The sequence below is a fragment of the Pristiophorus japonicus genome, chromosome 9 (genome assembly GCF_044704955.1).
Source record: "Pristiophorus japonicus isolate sPriJap1 chromosome 9, sPriJap1.hap1, whole genome shotgun sequence".
Taxonomy (NCBI): Eukaryota; Metazoa; Chordata; class Chondrichthyes; family Pristiophoridae; genus Pristiophorus; species Pristiophorus japonicus.
This window is the reverse complement of record NC_091985.1, coordinates 110,334,151-110,360,556: the sequence shown is the minus strand read 5'-3', so window position 1 is coordinate 110,360,556 and position 26,406 is coordinate 110,334,151. Positions and strand designations below refer to the sequence as shown.

Sequence of the window (26,406 nt, the reverse complement as noted above, 5' to 3'; positions counted from 1 at the left end):
CAATTGAATAGTATCTCATTGGGAAATGTACTTGGCACCAAACATCACTACACTCTCCGAAAGAACAGTCAATCCTCAAGATTTTTTTCAAATGCAACAAGTAAAGGATATCTTGCAGGGCAGTCCTTTAGTGCATTTAGAAATCCCGTCTTCTGAGATCCTACATAAAATTGTTAAAATATGTGTTAGGTTAAAACAAAATCAAAGCTTAATTCATTAAGCTTCAGTTCAGGGCAACAGGTCTATGATTATTTTATCAAAGTATAATCGTTATAGTAAAATCAACAAACATCAGCAAGCTCACATGTTCTATCCTATATTCTATTCTATGGAACAGATGCCCTTTCAGACAAACTACAGCTTAGTGCAAATGTATCCAATCTTTTGTCTTCACGGGAACATCATTTAAATCTCATAAATCTACATATATCTCAAGTTGCCGATGTGAACCAACCTTGACTTTATGATGCAAGATTTATCCAACAACGGAGCATTAAAAGCAGCCCTTTCCCAACAGGACAAACCAGCAAATAGGAAATGCAAGCACAAATAGACTGAGTTGTCTGAGCTTTTAGGGCCAGACTGCCAGGGTTTGGGGTTCACCCTTAATTTAGGGGATTTCTCAGTCCTCTTCTCCACTTTTCAGACTCAAGTTCAAGAACTCAACTTGAAACCTAAAGCATTTAGCATTAAATAATTCTGGGATGTTTATAGATAGTAATATCAGTTGCTGCCTGCACAATGAAAACAATGGGTAATGAATCTCAACATGGTGATAAAACTGGCAGTGAAATTCTTACACATAATTCAAGCAATAATTTAACCAAAGAATATTTATTTTAACACTATTCATTTAAATAAGCAGTAAGACTAAATAAAAATGTCACAGGATATTATAGGGAAAAAATTAATACCTTGCTCTAAGTTTTCAGGCCGATCAGAAGATATATCATAACCTTGATCCCAAACAGGAATTCATTATTATAACATGAGTCAAAAAAGTCAGCAATTTTGCATTTAAAGGAGATCGCAATCTGTTTGGGTTACAATTGTAATTGTAATCTGTTTGGGTTACAATTTTGTATTTGTTTGGGTTACAATTACAATTGTAGTCTGTTTGGGTTACAATTGAAATACACTCACTCAAGAGGACTGGGTTAGACAGTGGCATTTCACTTCCATGACTGGGTTCAAATTTAGTCCCGACTGATGGATAATAGTCTCTCCTCTGTTTGCTGGTTGTGTCCTTTTTGAAATGAGTTTAGACTGTCTTAATCCAGTTCCCAGAGTGCATCTGCTCACAGCACAAAACTGCCTGTATTTTGCCGCTATCACTCAAGAGGCACAGGATGGCTGATGTGAGAAATACAAACTGTCATTCTTGTGAGTATGGGATGCTCTTTTACCCAATGAGAATAAACATTTACACACAAAATTCATAAAATATGCAGTCACTCAATTACAATCACATTCAGTTCAAAGATCTTGTGACACAGCGAGGAGCCAAGCATAACTTTTTCAAATGAGAATATTAAACTCTCTTGCGTTCATGTTAAACTCTACTTTTTTTTCTCCATTAAACAAATCTTAGTCCACCATTAAACGATTTCTGAGGAAAAAGGTCACATTAAATTTGGTTGAAAATGTTCCAGCAAATTGCTACTTTGGTGGTCTATGAACTTATGAACCAGTAAATAATTTCATTTACATTTATAGTCCTGATCTATGCCCTGAAACTGAAAATATTGCCGGTATATGGGTCCACAAATCATTCTAAATTGATCCCAACTGCAATTTCCAGTGAATCAGGCTTTGCAATTGACTTCATTTTAGAATGTGAGGAGAGATGAGCTAAAAAAAAGCCACACTAAATTGTGCAGCAAACATTCTAATCTAAAACAGTACTTACGGAGAATGACATGTGTGATGACGAAAGCGAAGATGAAGACTGTCAGAAATGACAGTGCCAAAATAAACATGTAAAAAAATCTGTAGTTCCTTTTTCCCACGCAGTTTCCTACCCAGGGGCAGTGGTGATCAAATCGTTCTGAAGGAGGAAAAACAGTATCAGAAACAATTATAGGATCAGGTAGGAAACCATCCTTTACAGAGTTTGCTTTTTTTTTTAAAAACAATCCATTTGCATGGTTTCCTTTTTTAACCTGGGACAGTTTTAGTCAGCTTAACCTCTAGCAATATTTGAGACCTATTTTGGATCACTAGGTTTATTCATCATCCAACTAAAATGCATTCCATTCCATACCCTATTCGCACATCAGAAACATACAAGATTACTTTAGTTCATCTGACAATATATCCTCTTCACCCTCAATTTACTTCATCATATAAAAGGAATTGTGGAGAAAATAAACTTGCAAATAGGGACCACAGATCTTCTCTAATAAATTTGCTTTAAGATAAATATAGTTTTGTAATAAAAATACTGAAACTCACTAAATTTGTTATAAAATGACCAGATTAGGTTTGAAGTAGCCCAGTAAACCTCAATGAAAATAATGTAATGATAAAATCAAAATGTATGAGACAATGGAGCAGAACTACTGTGCTGTCTTCCTGTAGTACTTGTATATCCTTTTGAATAATTAAAAAGATACTTATAAATAAACACATACCCCTAGGTATAGTAGTCCTTGCTTTCTGAATAAAGATGTGCTCCACATACAGTGGGTAAGGTAACTAATACAACAAGAAAAATCAGTGTATGCCTGTCCCTTTAAAGATTAATTTTGGCAGAAGCAGATAGGCTTCCTTGGACTGTAAAGAAACTCCCCAAATGTTTCTTAAGTGTCTCTGATCACAGAAGCTATACGAGACATTATCTTCATGATAGAGGGAAAGGATCCATTTTCTCTACACAAGTAAAAGTACTTTTAGAAATAGGTTGTTTTTGTTAACTGTTTATAACGGATATTCTTTTGGATAAGATCAGTGTGGGAGCCTATATTTCTATACACCTTACTATAGTAATGCAACTCTAAATTTGCAGCCCTCATTAGAATGCATCAAGGACTCTGAAGCCAGAGGCACAGACAGTAAGTGTATGGTATGTGAAGTATAGCTTCATAGAAGATTACATCAAATGGTGAGCTTCATTTATTGCGCTCCAAATACAATGGACAAGCTTTCAGTAATGTCACTTCGGAAGCGGGATGCCAGAATAACCTAAACCCAAGACTCTTGCCTCCGAGTCAAAACATTGTTGGTTTAAGTCCCACTCCAGAGACTTAAGCACATAATTTTGGTTGACACTCCAGTGCAGTACTGAGGGAGTCCTGCACTTGTCGACGTGTTATCTTTTGGATGAGGAATTAAACCAAAAAGCCCCGTCTACCTTCTTGGCTGCACATAAAAATTCTCATGGCATTATTTGGAAGAAAAGCAGGGGATTTCTCCCCAGTGTTCTGGTCAATATTTATTCCTAGGCCAACATCACAAACCCCCCCCCAGATCATCTGGTCGTTATCTCACTGCTTTTGTGGGACCTGGCTATGCACAAGTTAGCTGCCGTGCTTCCTACATTACAACAGTTACAACACTTTATTGGCTCTAAAGTGCTTCGGGATGTATTGAGGTCATGAATGGCGCTATATAAATGAAAGTCTGTCTTTCTTTTATATATTAAAAGACTTTAATTTATGCCATGATTCAACAAACCTTCGATTACCATGCTTGATTCAATTGTTAAATGAGGCAGATTTGACAGCAAAAGATACAAATTACATTACTGAAACTTTCCAATAGGGTATCATTCTTACTTTTGTGTATTCTAATATAAAAAAATAGAATATGAGACTATGCCAAGAGTTTTGAGCTCAACGTATGCAGCTTGGAAGGAATGAGAGAAAAGTACAGAGGGGCACTGACTGTAGTAGTATTGATCAAACAAAGAAAAAAAGAAAGATTCCAATGGGGAGGAAGACTAGAAGTATTACTAATTACACAAACATTTACTTGCATGCTGTCCGGGAGTCTGAGAGATGTGTTAGAAGGATCTCCCAGAGCATAGTCAAGTTTTGGACTGACTTAAGCTTTTAGAGTATTAGGATCTGTTGAGGGGAGACAAATTCCCTGGCAAGCTTTTTTGAGTGTTCAAAGGAGTTAAGAAAGACAATTTTGGCAAGTGACAAGAGTGGCTGCAAAAGGGACAGGAAGACAACAGTTGATGCTTCTTTGCAATAAAACTCAAAGATGCAAATTTATTGGAAGAAGTATGAAGCCTTTCATGCTAACTCGAATTACATCAATTATTTCACCGCACAGGCAGAAAGATCAGAAGAATAAAATCAGTAGTTGAATCAGGGAACAACAGCGAACCATTTTCATAGTTTCTATGAGATGGCTGATATATAATGGGTAATTTTACAAGGCTCCACTGCCAGCACAGAGCCTTGCTAATGGTGTACATAGATCAGAGACTTAGGGTTAAGTGTTACAGCCCTCTGTGACTCATATCATGTGAAGACTCTGTGCTGGAGGTGGAGCCAAATAAGATGGGAGTGGTTTACAGACTGTTACTAGCCATTCTATAAAGGTAGATACGAAACAATAGCGAGGAAACAGATACATTGTATGAGTTAGGACTAGAGACATTTAAACGGTCTAACAGAGCAAAGGAGTCAGTACCAGTGCTGGTCTAATCAGTGGAGGAGGAGCTGCAATTAACATAATAACTGTCAAGAATGATTTCAGCAGAGGGGATGTTGAGTTAATAGAGCAGAAGGACAAAACTTGCATGATAAATCTCCTGCTGATTACCACCGACCGCCCTCCCTCCCTCAGCTGATGAATCAGTACTCCTCCATGTTGAACACCACTTGGATGAAGCACCGAGGGTAGCAAGGGCACAGAATGTACTCTGGTTGGGGGACATAGAAACATAGAAATTTACAGTGCAGGAGGCGGCCATTTCGGTCCATCGTGTCCACGCCGGCCAACAAAGAGCCGCACGGTCCTTGGTCAGCATACCTAAAGGTTACATATAAATCTATGAACAATGACGGAAAGGCAAAGAGCACCAGTCCGCCTCACACAACTGCAACACCCCTTATACTAAAAACATCTACAACTCCACCCCAACCGGAGCCATGCGATCTCCTGGGAGATGCAAAAAACATAAAAACCCAGGCCAATTTAGGGAGAAAAAATGTGGGAAAATTCCTCTCCGATCCATCCAGGCGATCAAAACTAGTCCAGGAGATCACGCTGGCCGTATTCTATTCCCTACAGCACTTACCATTATATCTGCGCCGTCCAACAAAATGTCATGCAGTCTAATCCCACTTACCAGCTCTCGCTTCAAGTGCCCATCCAAGCACCTTTTAAATGTGGTGAGGGTTTCTGCATCCACCACCCTTTCAGGCAGTGAGTTCCAGATCCCCACAACCCACTGCGTAAAGAAGCCCCCCCTCAAATCCTCTCTAAACCTTCCACCAACCACCTTAAAACTATGCCCCCTCCACCAATGGAAATAGGCCCTTACTATCCACTATATCCAGGCCCCTCAATATTTTGTACACCACAATGAGGTCTCCTCTCAACCTCCTTTGTTTCAATGAGAACAAACCCAGCCTATCCAATCTGTCCCCATAACTAAGATTCTCCATTCCAGGTAGCATCCCAGTAAATCTCCTCTGCACCCTCTCTAGTGCAATCCCGTGCTTCCTCTAATATGGCGACCAGAACTGGAAGCAGTACTCCAGCTGTGGCCAAACCCAAGTATTATACAATTTAAGCACAACCTCCCTGCTCTTATATTCTATGCCTCAGCCAATAAAGGCAAGCATTCCGTATGCCTTCTTAACCATCTTATCCACCTGGCCTGCTACTTTCAGAGATCTGTGGACAAGCACTCCAAGGTCCCTTTGTTCATCTACACTATTAAGTGGCCTACCGCTTAATGTGTATACCTTTTCCTTATTAGCCCTCCCAAAGTGCATCACCTCACATTTCTCTGTCCATCACCAAGAGTGGCTCGTAAGCATGGACATAGCTGCCAGACTGGGCCTGCGGCAGATGATGAGAACCAACATGAGGGAAAAACCTACTTGACCTCGTCCTCACCAATCTATCTGACGCAGATGCAGCTGTCCATGACAGCATTGGTAGCAGCGACCACCGCACAGTCATTGTGGAGACAAAGTCCACTCTTCACACAGAAGACACCCTCCATTGTGTAGTGTGACTTTATTATCGTGCTACATAAGGTAGATTCAGAACAGATCTAGCAGCTCAAAACTAGGCATCCATGAGGCACTGTGGGCCATCAGCAGCAGCAGAATTGTATTCCACCACAATCTGTAACCTCATGGCCCGGCATATCCCTCACTCTACTATTGCCATCAAGCCTGGGGACCAATCCTGCTTCAATGAGGAGTGCAGAAGAGCATGCCAGGTGCAACACCAGGTGTACCTAAAAATGATGTGCCAACCTGGGAAAGCTGCAACACAGGACTACATTCATGCTAAACAGCAGAAGCAGCATGTTATAGATGGAGCTAAGCAATCACACAATTAACGGATCAGATCAAAGCCACGTCCGGTCTTGAATGGTGATGGACAATTAAACAACTAACTGGAAGAGGAGGCTCCACGAATATCCCCATCCTCAATGATGACAGAGACTAGCACATGGGTGCACAAGACAGTGCCGAGTGGATGATCCATGTCGGCCTCCTCCTGAAGTCCCCACCATCGCAGAAGCCAGTCTTCAGCCAATTTGATATACTCCACATGATATCAAGAAACAGCTAAACGCACTGGATACAGTAAAGGCTATGGGCCCCGACGACATCCTGGCTGTAATGCTGAAGACTTGTGCTCAAGAACTAACCATTCCTCTGGCAAAGCTGTTCCAGTACAACTACAACAGTGGCATTTACTCGACCAAGTGCAAAATTGCCTGGGTATGTCCTGCCCACAAGAAGCAGGGCAAATCCAATCCGGCCAATTACTGCCCCATCAACATACTCTCATTCATCAGCAAAGTGATGGAAGGTGCCGTCGTCAGTGCTATTAAGCGGCACTTACTCACTAACAACAATGCTCAGTTTGGGTTCCGCAGGACCACTTGGCTCCAAACACGGACAAAAGAACTGAATTGCAGAGGTGAGGTGAGAGTGATTGCCATTGACATTAAGGCTGCATTTAAGAACATAAGAAATAGGAGCAGGAGTAGGCCATTCGGCCCCTCGAGCCTGCTCCGCCATTTAATACGATCATGGCTGATCTGATCATGGACTCAGGTTCACTTCCCTGCCCGCTCCCCATAACCCCTTATCGGTTAAGAACCTGTCTATCTCTGTCTTAATTTATTCAATGACCCAGCTTCCACAGATCTCTGAGGGAGCGAATTCCACAAATTTACAACCCTCAGGAGAAGAAATGCCTCCTCATCTCAGTTTTAAATGGGCGCCCCTTATTCTAAGATTATGCCTCCAAGTTCTAGTCTCCCCTATCAGTGGAAATATCCTCTCCGCATCCACCTTGTCAAGCCCCCTCATAATCTTATACGTTTCGATAAGATCACCTCTCATTCTTCTGAATTCCAATGAGTAGAGGCCCAACTTACTCAACCTTTCCTCATAAGTCAACCCCCTCATCTCCGGAATCCCTGAACAGTCTCCAATGCAAGTATATCCTTTCTTAAATATGGAAACCAAAACTGTATGCAGTATTCCAGGTGTGGCCTCACCAATACCCTGTATAGCTGTAGCAAGACCTCCCAGCTTTTATACTCCATCCCTTTGCAATAAAGGCCAAGATTCCATTGGCCTTCCTGATCATTTGCTGTACCTGCATACTGACCTTGTGTGTTTCATGCACCAAAACCCCCAAGTCCCGCTGTACTGCAGCACTTTGCAATTTTTCTCCATTTAAATAATAACTTGTTCCTCGATTGTTTTCTGCCAAAGTGCATAACCTCACACTTTCCAACATTATACTCCATCTGCCAAATTTTTGTCCACTCACTTAGCCTATATATGTCTTTTTGCAGGTTTTTTGTGTCCTCCTCACACATTGCTTTTCCACCCATCTTTGTATCATCAGCAAACTTGGCTACGTTACACTCGGTCCCTTCCTCCAAGTCGTTAATATAGATTGTAAACAGTTGGGGTCCCAGCACTGATCCCTGCGGCACCCCACTAGTTACTGATTGCCAACCCGAGAATGAACCATTTATCCCGACTCTCTGTTTTCTGTTAGTTAGCCAATCCTCTATCCATGCTAATATATTACCCCCGACCCCGTGAAATTTTATCTTGTACAGTAACCTTTTATGTGGCACCTTGTCAAATGCTTTCTGGAAGTCCAAATGCATCACATCCACTGGTTCCCCTTTATCCACCCTGTTCATTACATCCTCAAAGAACTCCAGCAAATTTGTCAAACATGACTTCCCCTTCATAAATCCATGCTGACTCTGCCTGACTGAATTATGCTTTTCCAAATGTCTTGCTACTGCTTCTTTAATAATGGACTCCAACATTTTCCCACAGATGTTAGGCTAACTGGTCTCTTGTTTCCTGCTTTTTCTCTGGCTCCTTTTTTAAATAGGGGTGTTACATTTGCAGTTTTCCAATCTGCTGGGACCTCCCCAGAATCCAGGGAATTTTGGTAAATTACAACCAATACATTCACTATCCCTGCCGCTACTTCTCTTGACCCTAGGATGCAAGCCATCAGTTCCAGGGGATTTATCCGCCTTTAGTACCATTATCTTACCGAGTACCACCTCCTTAGCAATTGTGATTGTGTTACATTCCTCCCCCCCATAGGGCTGATATGTGGCAACTAACATTCCCCTCCAAGTTGCACACCATCCTGACTTGGAAATATATTGCAGTTCCTTCATTGTTGCTGGGTCAAAATCTGGAACTCCTCCCGAACAGCACTTCAGGGACCTTCACCACAAGGACTGCAGCAATTCAAGAAGGTGGCTCACCACCACCTTCTCAAGGGCAATTAGGGATGGGCAATAAATGCTGGCCTTGCCAGCGATGTCCACATCCCTGTACGAATAAAAAAAAATCTCACAACCTCGATATCCCAATGCACTTTACAGCCAATGAAGTACTTTTGAAGCGTAGTCAATGTTGTAATGTAGGAAACGCAGCCGCCAATTTGCGCACAATAAGATCCCATAAAACACCAATGCAATAATGACCAGATAATCTATTTAGTGATGTTGGTTCAGGGTTAATTATTGGCCAGGACAACATGGAGCACTCCCTTGCTCTTCTTCAAATTGGGCAATGGGATCTGTGCCTTTCTTGCACCTGAGGGGGCAGATGGGGCCTCCGTTCAACCTCGCATCCGAAAGATGGCATCTCCAACAGTCCAGCACTCTCTCAGTACTCCACTGAAGTGTCAGCCTAGATTATGTACTCAAATCTCTGGAGTGGGACTTGAACCCACAACAATCTGACTCAGAGGCGAGAGTGCTACCACTGAGCCACAGCTGACACTTGTAGTTTGCAGATGAGACTGATGGATTTGATTTTGCGTAAGTAGTTCCAGAGTTTTCAAAGGTTGAGAGTTATCAAGTTTAGAGGGTGATCTAGAGACAGCAGATGCATTTAGTGAAATGGGAGAGAGAGATTTTTTAACTGCAGGATATCAAAGTTAGATGATTGAAGGGAGCCAAGGTGAGCATGAATACGAGATCATGTAATATGCACTTTAATATGCACATAGATTGGGCTAGCCAAACTGGAAGCAATACGGTGGAGGAGGATTTCCTGGAATGCATAAGGGATGGTTTTCTAGACCAATATGTCGAGGAACCAACTAGGGGGGAGGCCATCTTAGACTGGGTGTTGTGTAATGAGAGAGGATTAATTAGCAATCTCATTGTGCGAGGCCCCTTGGGGAAGAGTGACCATAATATGGTGGAATTCTGCATTAGGATGGAGAATGAAACAGTTAATTCAGAGACCATGGTCCAGAACTTAAAGAAGGGTAACTTTGAAGGTATGAGGCATGAATTGGCTAAGATAGATTGGCTAATGATACTTAAGGGGTTGACTGTGGATGGGCAATGGCAGACATTTAGAGAACGCATGGATGAATTACAACAATTGTACATTCCTGTCTGGCGTAAAAATAAAAAAGGGAAGGTGGCTCAACCGTGGCTATCTAGGGAAATCAGGGATAGTATTAAAGCCAAGGAAGTGGCATACAAATTGGCCAGAAATAGCAGCGAACCTGAGGACTGGGAGAAATTTAGAACTCAGCAGAGGAGGACAAAGGGTTTGATTAGGGCAGGGAAAATGGAGTACGAGAAGAAGCTTGCAGGGAACATTAAGGCGGATTGCAAAAGTTTCTATAGGTATGTAAAGAGAAAGAGGTTAGTAAAAACAAACGTAGGTCCCCTGCAGTCAGAATCAGGGGAAGTCATAACGGGGAACAAAGAAATGGCAGACCAATTGAACAAGTACTTTGGTTCAGTATTCACTAAGGAGGACACAAACAACCTTCCGGATATAAAAGTGGTCAGAGGGTCTATTAAAGAGGAGGAACTGAGGGAAATCTTTATTAGTCGGGAAATTGTGTTGGGGAAATTGATGGGATTGAAGGCCGATAAATCCCCAGGGCCTGATGGACTGCATCCCAGAGTACTTAAGGAGGTGGCCTTGGAAATAGCGGATGCATTGACAGTCATTTTCCAACATTCCATTGACTCTGGATCAGTTCCTATCGAGTGGAGGGTAGCCAATGTAACCCCACTTTTTAAAAAAGGAGGGAGAGAGAAAGCAGGGAATTATAGACCGGTCAGCCTGACCTCAGTAGTGGGTAAAATGATGGAATCAATTATTAAGGATGTCATAGCAGCGCATTTGGAAAATGGTGACATGATAGGTCCAAGTCAGCATGGATTTGTAAAAGGGAGATCATGCTTGACAAATCTTCTGGAATTTTTTGAGGATGTTTCCAATAAAGTGGACAAAGGAGTACCAGTTGATGTGGTATATTTGGACTTTCAGAAGGCTTTCGACAAGGTCCCACACAGGAGATTAATGTGCAAAGTTAAAGCACATGGGATTGGGGGTAGTGTGCTGACGTGGATTGAGAACTGGTTGTCAGACAGGAAGCAAAGAGTAGGAGTAAATGGGTACTTTTCGGAATGGCAGGCAGTGACTAGTGGGGTACCGCAGGGTTCTGTGCTGGGGCCCCAGCTGTTTACATTATACATTAATGATTTAGACGAAGGGATTAAATGTAGTATCTCCAAATTTGCGGATGACACTAAGTTGGGTGGCAGTGTGAGCTGCGAGGAGGATGCTATGAGGCTACAGAGTGACTTGGATAGGTTAGGTGAGTGGGCAAATGCGTGGCAGATGAAGTATAATGTGGATAAATGTGAGGTTATCCACTTTGGTGGTAAAAACAGAGAGACAGACTATTATCTGAATGGTGACAGATTAGGAAAAGGGAAGGTGCAACGAGACCTGGGTGTCATGGTACATCAGTCATTGAAGGTTGGCATGCAGGTACAGCAGGCGGTTAAGAAAGCAAATGGCATGTTGGCCTTCATAGCGAGGGGATTTGAGTACAGGGGCAGGGAGGTGTTGCTACAGTTGTACAGGGCCTTGGTGAGGCCACACCTGGAGTATTGTGTACAGTTTTGGTCTCCTAACTTGAGGAAGGACATACTTGCTGTTGAGGGAGTGCAGCGAAGATTCACCAGACTGATTCCCGGGATGGTGGGACTGACCTATCAAGAAAGACTGAATCAACTGGGCTTGTATTCACTGGAGTTCAGAAGAGTGAGAGGGGACCTCATAGAAACGTTTAAAATTCTGACGGGTTTGGACAGGTTGGATGCAGGAAGAATGTTCCCAATGTTGGGGAAGTCCAGAACCAGGGGTCACAGTCTAAGGATAAGGGGTAAGCCATTTAGGACCGAGATAAGGAGAAACTTCTTCACCCAGAGAGTGGTGAACCTGTGGAATTCTCTACCACAGGAAGTAGTTGAGGCCAATTCACTAAATATATTCAAAAGGGAGTTAGATGAAGTCCTTAGTACTCGGGGAATCAAGGGGTATGGCGTGAAAGCAGGAAGTGGGTACTGAAGTTTCATGTTCAGCCATGAACTCGTTGAATGGCGGTGCAGGCTAGAAGGGCTGAATGGCCTGCTCCTGCACCTATTTTCTATGTTTCTATGTTTCTATGTAGCTTCTTTGGATTTAAGCGGGGAGAAGAAAATTGAAATGTTAAATTGTAAGGAGCAAGAGTCAGAAAAATTTGAAACTAGTGAGAAACAACACGAGAGTGCGATAGAAATGAACAGAATTGAGATTCATCATCATAGGCAGTCCCTCGAAATCGAGGAAGACTTGCTTTCATTCTAAAAGTGAGTTCTCAGGTGACTGTACAATCCAATATGGGAATTACAGTCTCTGTAACAGATGGGGCAGACAATGGTTGAAGGAAAGGGTGGGTGGGGAGTCTGATTTGCCGCACGCTCCTTCCGCTGTCTGCGCTTAGTTTCTGCATGCTCTCGGCAACGGGACTCTAGCTGCTCAGCATCCTCCCAGATGCTCTTTTTCCACTTAGGGCGGTCTTGGGTCGGGGATTCCCAGGTGCCGGTAGGGATGTTGCACTTTATCAAGGAGGTTTTCAGGGTGTCCATGAAACGTTTCCTCTGCCCACCTAGGGCTCGTTTGCCAGGTAGGAGTTCCGAGTAGAGTGCTTGCTTTGGGAGTCTTATGTCGGGCATGCGGACGATGTGGCCCGCCCAGAGCTGGTCGAGTGTGGTCAGTGCTTTGATGCTGGCTTGATCAAGAATACGGATGTTGGTGCGTCTATCCTCCCAGTGGATTTGCAGGATCTTGCACAGGCAGTGCTGGTGGTATTTCTCTAGCGCTTTGAGGTGGCTACGTATATGGTCCACGTCTCTGAGCCATATAGGAGGGCGGGTATCACTACTGCCCTGTAGACCATAAGCTTAGATTAGAGGAGATGCTATAGATGTTGAAGTGCCAGATAAAGCAAGACAAAGATGCAACAGATATGATTTTGATTATCTCAGAAGCTGCAGTGGATTGTGATTCTTCAGGCTGTTCTTGAATATTGATCATTATGTCAACAGAGAGAAAAAAGACACAAGGATGAGGGTTTGTTGTTGCATAATGTTACATAAGAGAGAGCAGGCAGATCCCACATGGAGTGCCATTTGGCTTGTTGGCGACACATTCCTTCTGCCCTAGATATATAGCTGCACGCGAAAACACAGATCCCGTCACTTCCACCTGCTGTTGGGAAGCTTCCCCAATTAGTACCAGTGGGCTCTGCCTTTGATGGTCAAGTGGCTGCCTGACACAGCTGCATCTTGACCATGGTATCCTCTAATAGCAACAGCCTGCTTAACACCTCATGTAGTACTGTAATGGAACAGAGATGGAAAAAGAAAAGCTTCTCTTGTAGAGCAAAAGAATAAAAGTGATAAGTGCTGGTAGTACAGAACTTCTCCATTATATAAGGTTCAAAACAAATATCTGTTGTGAACAGTATTTGCTAAATCTGATTTTTGTGATGTTAGCCAGAACATGTCTTTTTCAAATAGTGCCACGGGATCTTTTACATCCACTTAAGAGGGAAGAGGGTCTCAGTTTAATATCTCATTCGAAAGACAGCATCTTTGACAATATAGCACTCATTTAATAATGCACTGATAATACGCTCAGTTCCAGGAGTGGAGCTGGAACCCATGCCCTTTTGATTCAGAGGCAAGAGTGCTACCATTGAACCAAGGCTGACACTAAGGGGCACTGTGTAGCTTGTTATGGTCTGGGAAAATTGTGTATGGGCACAGCATAGAAAAATCATACATGCAGTGGCTCCAAAGGCATAGCAATAGAAAGCACAAGTCAATCACAGAAATTGCAGGATGGGAACAAAATGTAAAGTTGAGGCTGGTGAGAGCTGTGTGATGGGGTAGGAAACCAAGGCAGGTGCAAAAAATGTGTACACTGGGCCTCCGGAGGGGAATTGAGCAGTTTGGAAAAATCACTGTTTGCAGGCTAGGAATCATAGAATCAAACAGCATGGAATGAGATCATCGAACCTGAAAGAGCTACCCATTTAGTCACATTGACATATCCTTTTCTTATACCTTTAAAAATGTTTTCAAATATTTATTCATATCCCTTTTAAAAGCTATTATGGATTCTGCTTGCACCACAGTTTACAGGTCCTAAAAAAAAACAACTCGATAAAATAAATTCTCCCAACCTCTCCCTTTGTTCTTTTGGTGATGATATTAAACTTATGCCCCAACGACTGAGTTTTTCCTGATTTACCTTATTAAAAAAAAACTCATACTTCTATCAGCTGTCTTAATCTTCTTTGTTCTACTGAAGAGACCTAGCTTCTCCTCATATCCAAACCTAATATTCCTAGTAAACCTTTCCTGTCCATTTTCCTTCACATTGTTCCTAAAATAGTAGCCTAGAAATTGGGCTGCATACGCCCATTTTTCAGGCACTTTGCAGCCTCCTAAGTCCCATAAATGGTGGGCAGGAAGCTTGCAGGCACTTCCAACCGGAAGTGTGCCACCCGCCACGCTGGTTAAACACATACAAGAGACATCATTTACGCACAACTGAAACAGGGTTGAGTCCTTTTGCATATGCAAATAGGGGGCCTAGCACTTGCTTGAGGTCCCTGCTACAAGATTGGTTTGCCCTGAGGCAGCTGCCGCTGGCTGCCACAAAGATCATAATTAACTTACCAAGATGAGTGGGAGTGCTCCTCCCGACCCCACATTAAATATATCTCCCCACCAACTCCCAATCTCCCCTCCGGGCTGCCATTGGCTATCGCTACATCCCCCGGTCAGCGATGATGTCCCACCACTGCGCCGCCACCGCCCCCCCGCAACCCCCACCCCACCAAGGCCCTCAATCCCTTGCCCAAAAATGGGCGCTCCAAACTTTCTAGGCCAGTGTGCCCAAAACTAGTCACAGTATTTTAACCATGGCCTAACTAATGGTTTGCTTAATTATATAAAGCAAGGCCTCTGCTTTTCTACTCTATGCCCCTTTTTAAAACACCTAGGATACAAAATATTGGCAAACAATGATGCAGAACAGCAATGGGAACCATTTAAAACAGTGCTCAATAGAGCGCAGGAAAAAGATAACACCTTCTGGGGCCGGGACTTTCTGCACCCGGCACAGAGGTCCTGCCCCCGCTGCAGAATTGCCCTTACCATCCCTCAAAGGAATCTTACGTGCTCCACTTTCTTTGGGGGCAGCAACTGGGGTGCTGAGGGAAGCGCTATGTGGTTGCTCTGCGTAGCGCTGACACGCTTCAACACCCCGCCCTTTTGCTTAAATGGGAGGGCCACTGTGCACTCTGAAAGGCCTCTAATGTACTCCACGAGGCCACCAGGGCAGCGTGCAGCTGGGCCTGCAACCCGGCGCACAAAATGGAGTGCCAGGCTGCACGATCTCAGCCAGGACCACGTATTGCCACTATCGGTGAGCTGACCCAAGAATCGGCAGGCAAAAAAAGATTGCGGGCAAGTGCGCTGGCGGCCTCTCCTTTAGGCACCGCCCCGAGAGCGGATGTCAGCCAGCTTCGCGACCCTGTTATGCTCAGAGTTAAATGAGGAAGGATGGGAGGAGGCTCAAGTGGAGCATAAACACCGGCACTGGTTGGGCCAATTGGCCTACTTCTGCATTGTAGATTCTATGTAATTCTGAGTAAAATAATTTTTTTTTTTTAAATAAAGAATTTATCAATTTGACATCCCATTTTTGATGGTTTGTGTTTCTAAATCCTTATGTCTCTGCTCTTCTACTACTTTTTAATAAGTTTGTTTAGCAGTTAATACCTGTACCCAAATCATTGCCCAATGTAGTATTATTCTGCCACCTTCTGAAGACAAGGAGAATCACATGAAATCACAGGGTAAAACAAACAGCTGAAATAAATTGAAGCGGGTTCTCTGTTCATTCCCAGAATTTACCTAGAGGCCAGTGGGAACACTCTCCCCGACAAAGGGAGATAGAGCTCAACTATGAGAGCAGTCTAAAACATGGAAGCAAAGATTATCTAGAATTAAGAAATCCCAAAGAGAGTAACAAAATCTGAGAGCTTTTTAATAATGGCAAAACAGTTAGGCTGACTGGCATATTTTACCAACTTAAAAGTTTCATATCAAGAATTATCATTTTCAATACGAGTAACTTTCCCTACATTTAGTTTTTTCATACACAATATCTTCACATGTTTTTTTCTTCAAAGCACTTTGTCCTCCTACCTCCAAAAAAAATCTGCCTCCTCAAACCACAGTTTTTGCTCTTTCACTGGGCTTTCTCCACAGCTACTGGAATCGAGACAGAGCAGGCATGCAGAAGAAAGCGGACTTGTCATAGCCATATTTTTTACCCACTTGGTTTGTAAAAGCACAAAAGGCAGTTTCACCAATTGGAGAAAGCACTTATGAAAACTCAAAGGACTTGAAATAATCCTGTGTGAATATCAGTATAGGGACACAAAGTATTTGTATGAAAATGCTTAAACTGGAAGCTACAAAAGGAGCAGCGTAGAGGAAAAGGAACACCTACAGACTCACAGCTGATGAAAACATCCCTTTGTATCAGTAGGTGGAGGCTCAATACAGACACAAGATGGAGGGAAAGGAGAAGCAGTGTCAAAGTGCACTTGAATTGGCGAAGAAAGGCTTATTGATGGTCCTATTACGTCAATATGCAGTTGATCCTGCCCCAAAGCAGAGACTTTGAACAAGTATTTTGTATCGGTCTTCACGGTAGAAGACACTAAAAGCATTCCAATAATAATAGATGATCAAGGGGCTATAGAGAGGAAGGAACTTAAAACAATCACTAAAGAAAAAGAACTAGAAAAACTAATGGGACTAAAGGTGGACAAGTCCCCTGGACCTGATGGACTGCATCCTAGGGTCTTAAAATAAGTGGCTGCAGAGATAGTGGATGCATTGGTTGTAATCTATAAAAATTCCCTGGATTCTGAAGAGGACCCAGCGGATTGGAAAATCGCAAAAGTAATGCCCTATTCAAGAAAGGAGGGAAACAGAAAACAGGAAACTATAAATCAGTTAGCCTAATATGGTCATTGGGAAAATGCTAGAGCCTATTATTAAGGAAGTAGTAAGCAGGACATTTAGAAAATCATAATAAAACCATACTGATTCAGCTTGATTGTATGAAAGGGAAATCATGTTTGACAAATTTGTTAGTTCTTTGAGGATGTAACGAGCAGGATGGATAAAGGGGAACCAGTAGATGCAGTGTATTTGGATTTCCAGAAGGCATTCGATAAGGTGCCACATAAAAGGTTACTGCACAAGATAAGAGCTCATGGGGTTGGGAGTAATATATTAGCATGGATAGAGGATTGGCTAACCAACAGAAAAAAGAGTTGGGATAAATGGGTCATTTTCAGGTTGACAAACTGTAACTAGTGGGGTGCCACAGGGATCCATGCTGGGGCCTCAACTATTTACAATCTATGTTAATGATTTGAATGAGAGGACAGAGTGTACTGTAGCCAAATTTGCTGATGATACAAAGGTAGGTGGGAAGGAAATGTTGTGAGGAGGACATAAAGAATCTGCAAAGGAACATAGATAGGTTAAGTGAATGGGCAAAAATTTAGCAGATGGAGTATAATGTGGGAAAATGTGAGATTATCCACTTTGGTAGGAAGAATAAAAAAGAAAATTATTTAAAGAGAGATATTACAAAATGCTGCGCTACAGAGGGATTTGGGGGTCCTTGTACATGATACACAAAGTTAGCATGCAGGTACAGCAAATAATTTGGAAGGCAAATGGAATATTGGCCTTTATTGCAAGTGGGAGAGTATAAAAGTAGTGAAGTCTTCCTACAATTGTACATGGCTTTGGTGAGACCACACCTGGAATATAGCATACAGTTTTGGTCTCCTTATTTAAAAAGGGATATACTTGCATTGGAGACAGTTCAGAGACAGTTCACAAGTTTGATTCCTGAGATGAAAGGGTTGTCTTATGAAGAAAGGTTGAGCAGGTTGGCCCTATACTCATTGGAGTTTAGAAGAATGAGAGGTGATCTTACTGAAACATATAGGTGCAGAAATTCCGGCCTCCCTGGGTCTGTACGGAGTGTATCCGAGAAGACATCGCAAAAGCCGGTTTTCAGTGCACAATGCTCGTGCGCTAAAAATCGGCTTTTCCGATCTGTCAAGCTCTAGCTTGATAGATCATCTGCATATCGGGAGCCAGGTTATTTGCATGGGCAAGATTGCGGTATTTACCCATATTTTGCCCAGTAAATGTCCTCAAAACTCTTGCGCCAGATAAAAGCAGGCGCAAAGCCTACTTTTACAGGTGTAAGAGTTTTAAAACACACTTAAAACATAACAAAATTGAAAAAACACATTTTATTTTTAAAAACCCTGCTCACGTTAAATTTATTTTAAACCATTTTAATTAAATAAACTTTTTAAAAACTTGGAAAAAAATGTTCTAAGATATTTATTAACTTTAATTTCAATTAATAATGTGAGGTGTTTTTTATTTTGTGTTATTGTTTTTTTTTTCCTCAATTAATAGCAATGAGATACAGAGTTCCCATTGCTATTAATTGAGAATACTTTACCTGATTGGTTGAGCAGTCACACGTGACTGCATCTTCTGCGTAGGAACCTGGAGGATGGGAGCACGCTTTGCAGCGCGGAAAGAGAAGGCCTCCCCAATAGAATGCCACGCTCCTCCGGGACTACCAAATACTTTCGGAAAAATTCTTCGGTTGGAGGCGCTCGTCCGAAAGAAGCCTCCAACCGGAATTTCAGGGCCATAAGATTCTGAAGGGGCTTGACAGGGTAGATGCAGAGAGGATGTTTCCCTTCGTGCGGGAATCTAGAACTAGGGGCCATAGTTTCAGAATAAATGGGTCGCCTATTTAAAACAGAGATGAGGAGTAATTTCTTCAATTGGAGGGTTGTGAATCTTTGGAATTCTCTACCCCAAAGTGCTGTGGAGGCTGGGTCATGGAATATATTTAAGATGGAGATCGAACATTTTTGAACGATAGGGGAGTCAAGGGTTATGGGGAGCAGGCAGGAAAGTGGAGTTGAGGACAAGATCAGATTAGCCATGACCTTATTGAATGGCGGAGCAGGCTCGAGGGGCCAAATGGCCTACTCCTGCTCCTATTTCTTCTGTTCTTATGTTCTTAGTGTAGACTAATTTAATTAAATCTAATCTCGTACCAAATTTTAAAACAGGAAGATGTTGACGGATTCTTAGGGTTTTAGAATTGTTGGCAAACCACCATAAATGGGACATTTGGCAGAAAGAATGGTCGTGTCAATTAGTGGTAAAGCACTTAGTGAATATTCATATGTGGATACAATGGACAGTGTGGACTAAGAAATTGTAAAATGTGCAGGTGTCACAGGTTACTGAAGCATATAGGCTGAAATTTATCAAGTTACAAATAAACTCAGAACAAGTTTTACCAAGAACTGGCAAGAGATCTGTAGGACACTTGGAAAATGTGGAGAGAAGGGGAAAATGGACAGACTATACATCAATTAACACTGTTTTGTGGAAATGGTTCCAGAAGATTTAAGGATATGGCTGCTTGACCAGGAGTGTACTCTGAGTCGGCTGGCACAGTAGGGATAATTTTGGGGCCTCACTAGCAAAGGGAAGCTGTTGAGCAGTTGAGATGTCCCACTCTAACTGATCAATGGGCAACTCACAAAGTCAAATGATCAGTTTGCACCCTGTGAGCCCATGTCATAATGCCCAGTACATCACAGAGGGATTATGCAACGGAAACTGAATGTTTTAAATACGATACTGTGGGATACAAAGAACCAATTACTGGTATGAAAGAAGGTACCTTGCAGAGCTGAGGAAATGGAGTGTGGCTATGCGGTAGGAGACTGATGGTTGTGCAGTTGACCCTCAATGCAAAGAATGAGGTACCATTCTTATACGCGATCACAGCGAACATGTGGCAAACAGAAGGTTTACATGATGGTTGAACAGCATCAGAATAAACTACCAGTGTTGTGGAGCGATCGGTATATAAACAGTGGATTGTCTGCATTCAAGGTTTTTGAGGACAGCAGCTGTACCTGTGGCATAAAACAGTGTGTGTGAACAGATGTTACAGAAGTAGGATGTTCAGCATTGTGCCATTTGAGAGTTTGTTAGGAAATGATTTGAATGATGAGGAAGTTATGGACAACTTGCTTAATGAGGATGGTTAGAGCTGGAAAAGGAAGCTCATCCTATACTAAGTCACCACAGTCAGCTACAGCAGTCACTGATGACAGTGTTCAAGGGCAGAGGCTTAATCCATCTGATAGTTAGTGGAAAAACAAAATACTGCAGATGCTGGAATCTGAACTCAAAACATAAAAGGCTGGAAATCTCAGTAGGTGAGGTGAAAGGTTATCGACCTGAAATGTTAACTCTGTTTCTCTCTACAGATGCTGCCTGACCTGCTGAGATTTCCAGCATTTTCTGATAGTGGGCCAGTTGCTGCTTCAACTCCAAGCACAGCAGAACAGAAGCAAAGGACCCAGAGATTGGCATTTGCTATACAGCTGTCAAGTGGAGCCTGTATAATTCGAGTTGGGACTAGGGGAGGTTCAGCATGTTCAGAATGCCAGACTGAGAGCAATGACCTTACAGCTTAGCTCAAATTTTCAGGTTCAGTTCATTCAAAGAATATTATCGATCAATCAGAGATGCCTGACACACTGTGATAATGATTTTATGTCACATCTAGTCTACTTTGTGTGTTTTGCCGACTCAGATGCAGTTCCGAGTCTCGACACAGGTGGTCACAGCTGGGAGAATATCGAGTCAGGCAGCTTTAGCTAGGCAGCAGTTTAGTAGGTGGGGATAGCTGATGCTGAAGCCCATGCATATTAACCAGTTACTATCACTGGATAGATCTGGCTGAAGGAGAAACACAGGCAATGCAAAGTCAGCCAAGCAGTATCCAGTCTTTGCCATGCAGTGCATAAGTCCGTTGCAAAAGCAATGTGCAAGAGGGTCAGTTCTTTTGGGAAGGATTCCACATATCTTGTGGAATACTAGAAAAAAAATGCGAGTTGGGATAATTTATTGAGCAATGCACCAGCAGTTCCATGGTGATGGAACTAATAAGAAATGGTTCCGGGGATGTTGATCGTAATGGAGATGCATCTTGTTTTGAAACAAATTCTAAATCTATTGTAACAAGTTTAAAATTTATCCTTTATGTTCTAAAGATTGCCTTCTTCACTGTGTCAGGAGAGATCCACATCAGTGTTTCATGAGCCAATGCAACTTCAAAAGGTAGATGAGTCATCTCTATCTATGTGGAATGCTTAACGAGTGAACAGTTAATACTGATCACTGTGTCATGAATTGTCCATGTCTCTCCATGGACTTTGCAATTGTCACATTAGAGGGTCCTTGGCTGCATCCTGAAAAAATGGAGGGAGCAATTGCTGTCAGATTTTTTGTTACAGTTTATTCCTCTGAATTTGTAGAGTCTATTTTTGATAGGCAACTCTGCAGCCAGAAGCTGGGTACATGTTTGACACACTCATCCACCAGTTCCCTGTACCACTGCACGGTCAGAGATAAATGGAAAACTCTGAGTTATCTCGCTCTAATAAAAGGATACATTATTTAAAGTACTGCTGAGAACTGCTCTGGATTTATATTGTTTTGAAAGACTGTCAGTTACGTAAAATATTCTAATCGTGAAATCTGCTGTACATGTTCTTGTTTCCATTTATTTTTTGGGATCTTCTGGTGGCAATGCATATTATTTCTAGCACGTGTCTAATTGGTAAAAAGATGAATTTCATGTGAAAGCATTCATTATGTTTGGAATAAGAAAACATCTCTGGAATATGCCCAAGTTGTATTAGATGAACTAGTTTAAAAACCATGGGATCACATCATCAACTTGGAACAGCTGAGAACCCCTACAATGGTGTGTGAGACTACGGGCTGGATTTTGCCGGTGCTCAGAGGACAGGTCGGAGGATTGACAGCAGGGCGGTATCCCGCTCTGAATCCGCCTCCTTGTGAGTTTCCAAAGTGCAGGGTCTGCCTGCGCTTTACAGACCCAGCACTAAGCGGCAGGTGAACAAGCTAAAATAATTAAGAGGGTGTTTAAAGGTAGTTGAACACCATTTTACCACCTATAAACCAGTTTTACAACTTTTTCATGAGGTTCACGTCAGGTAAGTAAGTCGGGTTTTCAACAACTCTCCATTGCTTTGAATAAGTGACAGCTGCAAAAGTGGTATAAAAGCTACCATTTCACAGCTGCTCACTTTCCAATCTTGGAAGCAAGAGCCTTCAGGATTTGGAAGAGTCTTTTCAGCTTTATGCATTTTGGAAGTGTTTGGAGTAAATTCTCAATTCACTGTCACCTCTTTGGAACAACGTATCGTACTGACAAATTGCTTCTGTCATCTCAACTTCAGCTGCTATTTATTCCAGCAGCATCAGCGCCCTTGGAAAAAAAAACTCACCTTGGTCCTCAGAATCCCACTACGATCAGCCCCAACATCAACATCACTAGGCACACCATTATCGCCAAGAAGACCAACCTTCTCCGCAATCACCAGAAGCTACACAGGACACATGGCATCAGCACCAGACCACATACTGCCCGGGACGCCAAGGATGTCCTTGCTATGGCCAGATTTACTTCATTTGATGCTGTACACCCTGGCTGCCACGTGATGTGCCAGTTTGGCACCACCCCACACCAGCACCATCAAGCATCCCTGCAATGCCCAAGCCATTTCTTTCACACTCATCATCATTGCTGGGGGTGGCCTTATGTCTCACCATTTACTGCAACTCACTAAGTCACTTCCAAAGGTGCACACAAATCTGTCCAAGAAGGCAAAGTGTTCAAATTAAAAGGATTTAAATGTTTGACAACACATTAGCAGAAACTCATCAACAACAATGGTTAAAAGACCCTTGTGTGTTGTTAGTATGATTGGACAAGGATGAGTGTGAAGGGTGGCTAGTGAGATGGGGATGTGATAATGTAGATAGAGAGGGATGGTTGGAGGTGCAAAATAAGTTGGTGAGAGTATGATGTGCAGGAGTAGGGTAAAGAAGGCAGAGTGATGGGGATGTGATGAGTGGCACAGCAGGATGAGGTTGAGTGCGGCTTTGCGGTAACGTTTCATGTTCGACTGAGATCATTGAAAGGTTTGCACCACTGCAGCCAGCTCCTCCTGACGACATCCCTGCTTGTGTCCTCCTGTACAATGTGTAACCAGGTTGCATTGGTGTCCTGGGGAGGTCTCTTCCACCCATTGGAAGGAAAGAGAACCTCCCTGCGTGCTGTGCCTCCCTCCATAAGCACATGGAGGGAGTCATGGGAAAGCCTGGGTGCACCTCTATGCAGTGCTTGTTTGCAGCACTTCAATGCTGTAGGTGCAAAATAAGTTGGTGAGAGTATGATGTGCAGGAGTAGGGTAAGGAAGGCAGAGTGATGGGGATGTGATGAGTGACACAGCAGGATAAGGTTGAGTGCGGCTTTGCGGTAACGTTTCATGTTCTACTGAGATCATTGAGATGGGGTCGCAGTCCATCAACTACCTTGGCCGCACTGAGCCCACCTCAGTAGGCTAAATCGCGGCCTACCTGTCTGACAAGCATACCTTGTGGGAAGAGTGTTTAAAGTAATTTTTGGAATACAGCATATGCAAATCTGCCAATCGGGCAGCGTCACATGGTTTGTAAATATGCATTCTAGAGTATCGTTAGATTCCTGTAGAGACTCTTTCAGAATGATCCTTTCTAGAAAGGACACCCGAGTCATTAGAGAACTGAACTTTGGATGTGAAAAAAAATTAAATAGGAAGCATTCGCTGTAACATGATATGAATCACAACAAAGTATGATTTTAAAATTGAGCGCTCTCAACAGTAAGCGGGTATTATTTTTATGGTGAACAGTATTATTTATTTGCGGGAACAATGCCTGTAAGTGCTGAAGAGTTCAATAAAAGATCCAGTTCTGAGTTCAAGCATTTAGTAACAGTCCCTACGATAATGATTTCATATGATATTTAAAGGATGACATTTGCCCACTGTATCCCTAACTGGCATGTAAATGGAATTTCAAAACATAAGCAAACCTATACTCAGAACCCTGCCTGCATGCCATCTTGTTATTTAATTAGCATGTATTTCACTGGTCTAAAGATTATATTTTCTGTGAAAGCATCCATTATGTTTGGCATGAGAAAGGAGACCAGGGTACTTACTTCTGATTCTTATTTAGTGATTCATTCCTGGCAAGTTCTCAATCTGTTGAAGGCTGCAGGAGTACCACTCTAATTAGTCTCTGTAAACGGGCCATTTTGTAGCAATAAAATATTTTCCACAATGTGAGACATTTTTTGATCTGCTTTTACATTTTTTTTTTAAAGTCACATATTTTCAGTCCAGAAAAAGAATGGTGTCAGAAAAAGCCCAATATTTAACACTTAACACATTAGGAAAAAGAGGGTGGTCGGGAGTAATATTGGCTCCTTGAAAACTGATATCAGTGATATTGTCAATGAAAATAAGGAAATGGCAGACATGTTGAATAATTACTCCGCATCAGTATTTACACATGCTGGAAATCCCAAGGAAACTTGTATTGATCTGAGATAGGGACTCAATAAAATTAATGTAAGCAAAATAACAATGAAGAAAATAATGGCACCAAAGAGTGACAAATCCTCAGGGCCAGTTGGTTTCCATCACAATTATAAAACAAGTAGGTGAGCACATTGTAAGATTATAGTTAGCGTATCTGCAAAGTTCTCTCGATTCAGGAACCCTCCCCTTAAATTAGAAAATCGCGCTGTTACTCTGCAATTTAAGAATGGCTTGAGAGGGAAACCAGGGAATATAGACCACTTAGCCTAACATCTGTTGTCGGGAAATTACTACAAACTATAATTAAGAATAGGGTGACAGAACACCTTGAAAATTTTCAGCTGATCAGAGAGAGCAAGCATGGATTTGTAAAGGTAGGTCATGCCTTACAAACCTGACTGAATTTTTGAAGAAGTGACTAAAGTAGTGGACAGGGGAATGTCTACGGATGCTATTTATATGGACTTCCAGAAGTCATTTAATAATATCCCTTATAAAAGAGACTGTTAACTAAGGTTGAAGCCCATGAAATTGAAGGCAAATTATTGACTTGGTTAGGAAATTGGCTGAGCGGCAGGAGACAGGGAGTAGGGATAATGGGCAGGTACTCTAATTGGCAGGATGAATGGATGTGTGTTGGGGCCTTAACTATTCACAGTATTTATTAACAACTATCCAAATTTGCTGATAACACAAACATAGGCAGCATTGTAGGCAGTAGAGCTGAAAGCATAAAATGACAAAGGGATATTGATAGATGAAGTGAATGGGCAAAACTGTGGCAAATGGATTTCAATACAGGCAAATGTGAGGTCATCCACTTTGGACCTAAAAAGGATAGAACAGGGTACTTTCAAAATGGTGCAAAGCTAAATCGAAAGAGAGTTGGGGGTCCAGGTACATAGATCATTAAAATGTCAGGAACAGATACAGAAAATAATCAAAGAGACTAATGCAATGCTGGCCTTTATATCTAGAGGAGTAGGGTACATGGGGGTAGAAGTTATGCTGCAACTATACAAAACCCTGGTTAGACCACACCTGGAATACTGTGAGTTCTGGGCACCACACCGTAGGAAGGGTATATTGTCCTTGGAGGGAGTGCAGTGTAGGTTTACCAGAATGTTTGGAAACCACAAATGTAATGCCCCTATTTAAAAAAGGAAGCAGACAAAAAGAAGGGAACTATAGACCAGCTAGCCTAACATCTGTCATTGGGAAAATAAGAACATAAGAAAGAGGAACAGGAGTAGGCCTTACAGCCCCTCGAGCCTGCTCCGCCATTCAATAAGATCATGGCTGATCTGATCATGGACTCAGCTCCACTTCCCCGCTCCTCATAACCTCTTATCGTTTAAGAAACTGTCTATTGATGTCTTAAATTTATTCAATGTCCCAGCTTCCACAGCTCTCTGAGGCAGCACATTCCACAGATTTACAACCCTCAGAGAAGAAATTCCTCCTCATCTGTTTTAAATGGGCGGCCCCTTATTCGAAGATCATGCCCTCTAGTTCAAGTCTCCCCCATCAGTGGAAATATCCTCGCTGCATCCACCTTGTCAAGCCCCCTCATAATCTTACACGTTTCGATAAGATCACCTCTCATTCTTCTGAATTCCAATGATTAGCAAGACTTCCCTGCTTTTATACTCCATCCCCTTTGCATTAAAGGCCAAGATACCATTGGCCTTCCTGATCACTTGCTGTACCTGCATA

The 26,406-nt window shown here is 42.4% G+C and overlaps 1 protein-coding gene across 4 annotated transcripts in view; it reads right to left on the bottom strand.

The window, feature by feature from the left end:
* zdhhc14 (zinc finger DHHC-type palmitoyltransferase 14) overlaps positions 1-26,406 on the bottom strand; it is a 229,902-nt gene that overhangs the window by 44,121 nt on the left and 159,375 nt on the right. For all 4 annotated transcript variants that reach the window (XM_070889689.1, XM_070889692.1, XM_070889690.1 and 1 more), the window contains 2 exons: positions 1,910-2,047; positions 112-160 (listed from right to left, as the gene is read on the bottom strand). In XM_070889689.1, coding sequence (XP_070745790.1) covers positions 112-160; positions 1,910-2,047 — 187 coding nt within the window. The remainder of the gene's footprint in view (positions 1-111; positions 161-1,909; positions 2,048-26,406) is intronic.